General features: G+C 36.9%; 1 protein-coding gene across 1 annotated transcript in view; it reads left to right on the top strand.

The window, feature by feature from the left end:
• The window catches only part of ghrhrb (growth hormone releasing hormone receptor b), a 43,548-nt gene extending 40,673 nt beyond the window's left edge, over positions 1-2,875 (top strand). The window contains exons 12-13 of the mRNA XM_084722280.1: positions 101-142; positions 2,120-2,875. Coding sequence (XP_084578406.1) covers positions 101-142; positions 2,120-2,314 — 237 coding nt within the window. The 3' untranslated portion in view covers positions 2,315-2,875. The remainder of the gene's footprint in view (positions 1-100; positions 143-2,119) is intronic.
• The last annotated feature ends 3,664 nt before the right edge of the window (positions 2,876-6,539 follow it).

A 6,539-nucleotide genomic window follows, 5' to 3' on the forward strand; every position in this document is an offset into this window, starting at 1 on the left:
GCCTCCATATACACAGTGTCTGACAGGTTTGCTCAGGATGTGAACTATATTTTTGATATTTAATATTTAACAGTTTTGATTCATATTTTTTGCTCTGAAGGGATTCGTTGTGGCTCTGCTCTACTGTTTCCTGAATGGCGAAGTAAGTAAATATTATATAACATTTGGCTCCTTATTTTATGATTAATATTATTAATAATGGAGAACATTTCTCTTCAATCATTATTACATCGCAATATACTTGAATTCTAGTATATTTGTTGATAGTTAAAGGGCAGTGTTCATGTTTTTTTAATGTTTTATCCAGTCAGTCATAAGTTGTTCCTGTTTTTTCAGTTGTTTTCCAGTTTGTTTAATTATTATCCAAAGCATATTTTAAGTTTTTAGATATATTTTATGGCTCCGAACAGCTATTTTTAGAGACATTATGCTACAAATGACGTTGACAAGACTTTAAATGTGCTTTAGATTCTCACCACCTTTATTTTCTGTTGAAGTTATATCACTGTCATCTTGTAAAGCAATCTAATGAGCCAAAATAAGTGAAAACACGTGTGTGGGTGGTCAAGACATAGACATATAATATGTACTGCCCAGTTTGGACTGGCCAAGACGGCCCTGTGAACAAATACAAGTTAACAGGGGGAGCTGCCATTTTTTCCTGGATAAAAAAGCTCAAAAACATTTACATTTCTCAACTGGATTTCAGTGATTCATGTTTGTGATCTGGATGCAGAGGAGGAGTGGGAAAAAAGTTTTTTTCTTACAGAGCGTGAACCTTTGAATATAAAAATGATTTGTTTGAATAATGTAAACACTATAGTGATTTTTACTTGCATTAAAACACAGTTCTCTCGTGTACTATTTGCTCACAGGCCAGTCTTGAGCGGACTAATGTTTATAACCTTTATTTAAACTTAAAAATCTCTGAGGGCTGACAATGGTTTAAAAGATACAATATAAAAACAAAAGATGAAAATTATAAAAAATACAAGATGAAGGAAGCAATTAAAGCAACAAATGAATATTCTTTATAAAAATACAAGATATAAATACTAAAATAATTTAAGTAAAACAGGTACAAACAGAGGCAGTGCAGTTATTGATCGTGGATCTGAATTCAACTAGAGACACCACAATATTGATTTGTTTTGTAAAAAGCTGCTCGTGATGTTCCCAATCCTGTAAAATCTCTGGGGACTTGTAGGGAAAGCCGGTGGCAATGTCCAAACGATGGCTTTGTAAATAAACAGGTTTATACACTTGTTCCTCCTCTGAGACAGAGAGGTCCACCCAACTTTATTATATAAAATGCACTTCGCCAATAATAAACCTGAGCGCAGACGGGTACACAGAATCCAGAGGCTTCAGAGTCGAGGCAGAGGCAATTTATTGTCTGAGATATCTGAAGTTTAGTTTTTTTGTCTATCCAAATACCAAGGTATTTATACTCTATAACTCTAAATAATTTCTTAGTTATTTCTTGCTCTAGAGAGCAACAAAAACTTAGGTGACACTGACATATGATCCAGTGACATAAGGCCAATGCAGCATCTACAAAGATATTTTTATGCCTCAAGTGGTGTGCAGGGCTCTTGATAGAAAAAATAAATTGCATTTTTAGTCAAAGAAAAAGAAACAAAGAAATATCTCACTGTAATAAAACTGCAGGACACAAAGTAGAAAGCTCAGCTCATTGTTTGGCTCCAAATAAATAGTTTAAATCTCTTTTACGGAAGTATTTCAAACTATAAGGTTTTACTCAGTGTCAAAGTGTCAAAGATACAAACAGCCATTTCTTGAAGAGGCAGCAATCAGCTGAAATCAGTCTCACCTGCTCATCAGCAGGCTGCAGGGAAAAACCAGAAACATCAAGATGGTGATCACAGCACTCCAGAAAAAATGAAACACCAGAAAATCCAGATTAAAAAAAATACAATGTCAGTGTGTGAAAAGTAGTGAAAAAACACTGGAAACATGTAGAAGATGTAGAAGGTAAAATCTCAGTATAGACCAAACATATACCTTTCAGACAGGGACATAATTCAGTCTGGCCTATGGTTGTTGTAATGTTTGTTTTACTTCCTCTGATTTTTGGGCTGTTGATGTGTGCGTTCAGGTGCAGGCAGAACTGAAGAAGAGGTTTTGGAAGTGGCAGACTCAGAGTTACCTGAGCTACAGTAAACGACGGCGTACGCTGTTCACTGAAAGCAGCACCGTCACTCAGATATCCGTCCTGGACAAATCCAGCCCCAAAGATCAGCCGGCCTCGGAGATGCACGCCCTCACGCCCAGCAACATCTCCACTGTCTGAGGAACGCTGGACGGCGCTGGTCTTCACCTCCCGAGTTATGACTCCTGCTCGTCCTGAGCAAGTGACTAAACCGCAAAGCCTGAATGTTGAATGTTTGAGGTACCTTTTAACTTTGTACGGTACAAATTACCTGCAGAATCCCACCTGGGCTGCCAAATTTAACTTTTTTATTCCCAATATCCCACACACGTCTTTCACATTCAACTCTCCGCCATGGTGTTAATTATTTTTCAGTGTTCAATATTGTCAGACAGAGAGGTCGCATCTTCTACTGTCTGTTTATCCTCCTCCAGATTACTCACAGCCACTAAATCCCCTTTTACAAAAGCACTGATATCACCACTAGAACACAATGAATGTGGCATCACGACATTGTCCTGTCATTATGATCAGTTTCTTCACTCACAGCTCCCCTGAGTGCTTCTGGTTCAAGTCTTTGCTGCTGTGTTTTGTGCTAAAATGTGTTTGTGTTGTTTTTGTTCATATTTTCACATGCTGAGCCATTCTTAAGAGGAAATGGGCATCAACAAACTAGATTTTCTTTTATATATTTTGTTTTTTTGTCTTTAGTATCTGCTCATATCCTGTTCAGAATATGTTGGCAATTGTCATTTTCGTGCTGGTTTACAGTTTTAAACATTAGTAATGTGGCTGTTCTTGATGCCAGCTGTACTTCACAAATTTTTGAGTGTTCGTTTCTTATTGTCCACAACCAACTGGCGACCCCCAGAAATTATTGAATGACTGCCTTGGGGATCCCGACCTCCAGGTTGAGAACGACTGCTCCATACCACAGTTACTGAGAGGAGGCGTTACGTGACCTCCTCACGATATATTGATCAATAGTTATGCACTTTATGGTCCTTGATTATATATTATCATTTCTATTCTTTCACAGATCAGTGCCAGCCATTAGAGTTTGAACATCCATGTTATTCCTGCTGCCACTGGTTCAGTTCTGCTGGTCTTTTTATTGGTTCGATTTAATCACGCCACAGCGAGAATTCCTATAGAATCAAACTTCATGCCCTTGTTACCAACAGTGGCTCTGCATGCAACATGTTGCACAGTGCACTAGCGCACATCTGGAGCACTAGACTGTAAAAGCTATTTATTTGTCGGATTGTTGTTTTTATGTCTTTGTGTGAATGTAAATAGACCTAAACTGGAGTTTACATGTATTTTATGACAAAAGTATGGTTCCTCTAACAGATTTATAAACCATATTACTGCAAAAATTTAAAAAGTCATAAATAATAGATAAAAAAGGGACTCACTTTGAAACAGATATGTTGCTATTTATATTTAACATATTTTTTGTATCATATGTGGAAGTTAGTTTTATTCTTATATGCTGTAAAATTGCAACAAAAAAAAAAGTGGAAAAAATTATGTTGTACATTTGTTAGCATAGGTTTAGTGACGCTGATTGCTTAGCTAATGCCGATGCTAAGAAGTAATCTTTGGAGACTAGAAGAGCTGTTTTCAAGTTTATGGCTCTCAATGTCTGTGTATCTATGCTTTGAATTTATACTTTTCTGTGTTTTGACTTGGTAGGCAGTTACAGTATGTCGATATGTACAGTATTACTCATGGAAGGAACTATTACATTACTCAGCTGATCACTACAGTGCCTTTATCATCAAGTGTAACTCGCTCTTTCTCTGTGGTTCAGGTGGATTGAACCTGCAGTAGGTTTGCATTCAAAATCTGTGTAACAAAATCATGTATTTAAGATTGTAAAACTCTGCCATGTACTTGAGTCTTTTCTGTGCAGCATAACAGATGTGTTTCTGTGACGTGTCAGATTCACGAGAATTGTGCTCGAATGACAAAAACAAAAGCTTTCATCTGATTTCAAATTGTGCAGCGAGGAAGTGAAGGATGATATTACCTGACCGTGTTCTGATGTGATGTTTTTAAAAGAAAGCTTCTCATTTTGTGTGTGAAGTTTGCTTTTTTAGATTTCATCAATTTTCAGTGATATTTCTGTGTTATTACTTGAAAAGTGATGTGGATGTTTCTTTTACAGGTTGCGGTTTACTACATGAATGCAAGTTTCTCATTTGGTCTTTTCTTATTTGGTTTAACGTTGCAGAATAAGGCTGATTATCATCTTTATTTTGCTTAAGATAGAAAGAACCAAAACCAATACTCTCTGACACCCCGACCCTGTCTGTGCCACTCAGCTTCTAACGTACTGAATAAGTAAAATAACCCTGATATGTCTTCAGAGATTAAGAAAACATGCTAAGTAGAAATACTTACCACAGTAGTCCTCCTTTGAAAAGTTCTGTTCTGAATAAGTGTTTTTTGTTTGTCCATTTCACCTAAATTAGAGTTCAAATTAATGCTGAATGTTTGCCAAATGAGTAAGTGTCTGTTTATGAATCACGAGAAATCATTAATAATCTTGTAGAAGGAGTAGATATTTGTAACAGTTAAATTTAAGAAACTGTTAATGGGGTTTGGTAGGCAGTGAGACAGTTACTTAACTCAAACTCCAGCATGAATTTTCAGAGCAGTGGGCTTTTGTTTTCAGGATTGTAGGCGTAACAGTACATTATGTTATAAACAACTGATCAACTTTTGGTGTAGGACTCCCCCTCGCTTGTTTTTGTCAGATTACAGTGTTGCACCCATCTTGTGCTCCTTAAGTGCTGCTGCTGCCTGCCTGAGCTTCCTCAAGGCTGGGCAGGAGGAGGGGGGGGGACTCACTTTATCAACAGTGCGTTTTTAGTTATTCAAGTCATTAACAGCTGATAAACTTACAGTGGACACATCAATGCTTGTTATTGTATATTGTCTTCTCAAAAATTGATTAAATAGAACATTTAATCACGTGCAAAAGATGTAACTCAACAAAAAAAACTTTAAAAAAATTTAAAAACTCAAGAGTTTGAGTTTGACTCAAAAGTCTGGTGCACGCAGTTTCCTTGAAATGATCAATTATGACTGTCTTTTTTTCTATATTATATATAAGGTAAATATTGCTCTCTCCAAAGCCACCAGACTCCTTTGGCAAAAATAGCAATTTTATCTTCCAAAACACGAGAGATGCTCGTTTTATCAATGCCTCCATCTGTTAGTTTGCTGGTGTGACTTTGGTGAATCCGAACTAACCCTTTAAAACACACAATCACACTATATTACAAAAACGGATTGAGGCAGTGGTACAGACTTCTGTGTTCTGCAAAGTAAAATTACTGTTTCTGCCAAAGGAATCTGGTTGCTTTGGAGCCTATAAACTGGTTTCCTTCCAGAAAAAGGCTGCCTGACAGTGAGGTAATGCAGTGAACATATTCTAAATATAGCCTACGATTAAATTAAAATAGTTTTTTTTTTGTCAGTCCGACCTTTTTTTGGTGTCTAAAAGACATTTTGCTGTTGACCCTGTCCACACCAGTACGTATCTTCCTGGTACTGGCTACAAATAAGTACCTCATACAGCGCCACTTGCCTTTAACCCAGAAGACATCTGAATATTGATCACACACAACAACATTGAGCCAACAAGTTAAAAACATTTATTGTTGATACTTCCATAATGTACAAAAAAACCCTTCTAATGTGCACACCGAAACAAGATAAACTGGTGCACTGTGCAGAGAAAGAGATCAAATGAAGAAAAGAGGAGCTCATGAGCAGACAGAAGCAGGCTCGAGTGCTTTAAAGTTACTTTTACATTCAGCCATCAGAACACAAACTGCTCAGCCCCACGTAATTTATTTTATTTTTTTTAACTTCTAACTGATTCAAACAATGAAGCAATTCAATAAAGATAACCACCATTAAAAAGCTCAAAAGAAAAACATCATAAATCATAAAGTTCTTGTCATGCTTTGCGGTAAAAATCAATAAGAACAGCAGTTTTTATATGGCACTTTACTTTTCCTCATGTCTGCAGAGATTAACATTCAAAGGAAAAGTATTTGATGGGTCCTGATGGGACTGTAGAGCTACAATTTGATAAATCATTCACAGTTGAAACCCAATATCCGTGTTCTAGCTTATTAATTGCCTCATCCACTGGTTATGTTCGAAAACAAGGACGCAGCTCAGATTCCCTTTAATGGCCTGAAAGCTCGACCCTCCCTCGTGATTACATCTGCTGGTCAAATGAGATCAAAAAACGGTTTTAACACGCATGCATCAGCCTATTAGAGAGTACAGAGGCATTACAGGAGGCTTTATACTTTTAGCAAAACACGATCACCATTTTAAA

The sequence above is a fragment of the Lutjanus erythropterus genome, chromosome 7 (assembly GCF_056507025.1).
Source record: "Lutjanus erythropterus isolate fLutEry1 chromosome 7, fLutEry1.hap2, whole genome shotgun sequence".
In the NCBI taxonomy this organism is placed as follows: domain Eukaryota; kingdom Metazoa; phylum Chordata; class Actinopteri; order Lutjaniformes; family Lutjanidae; genus Lutjanus; species Lutjanus erythropterus.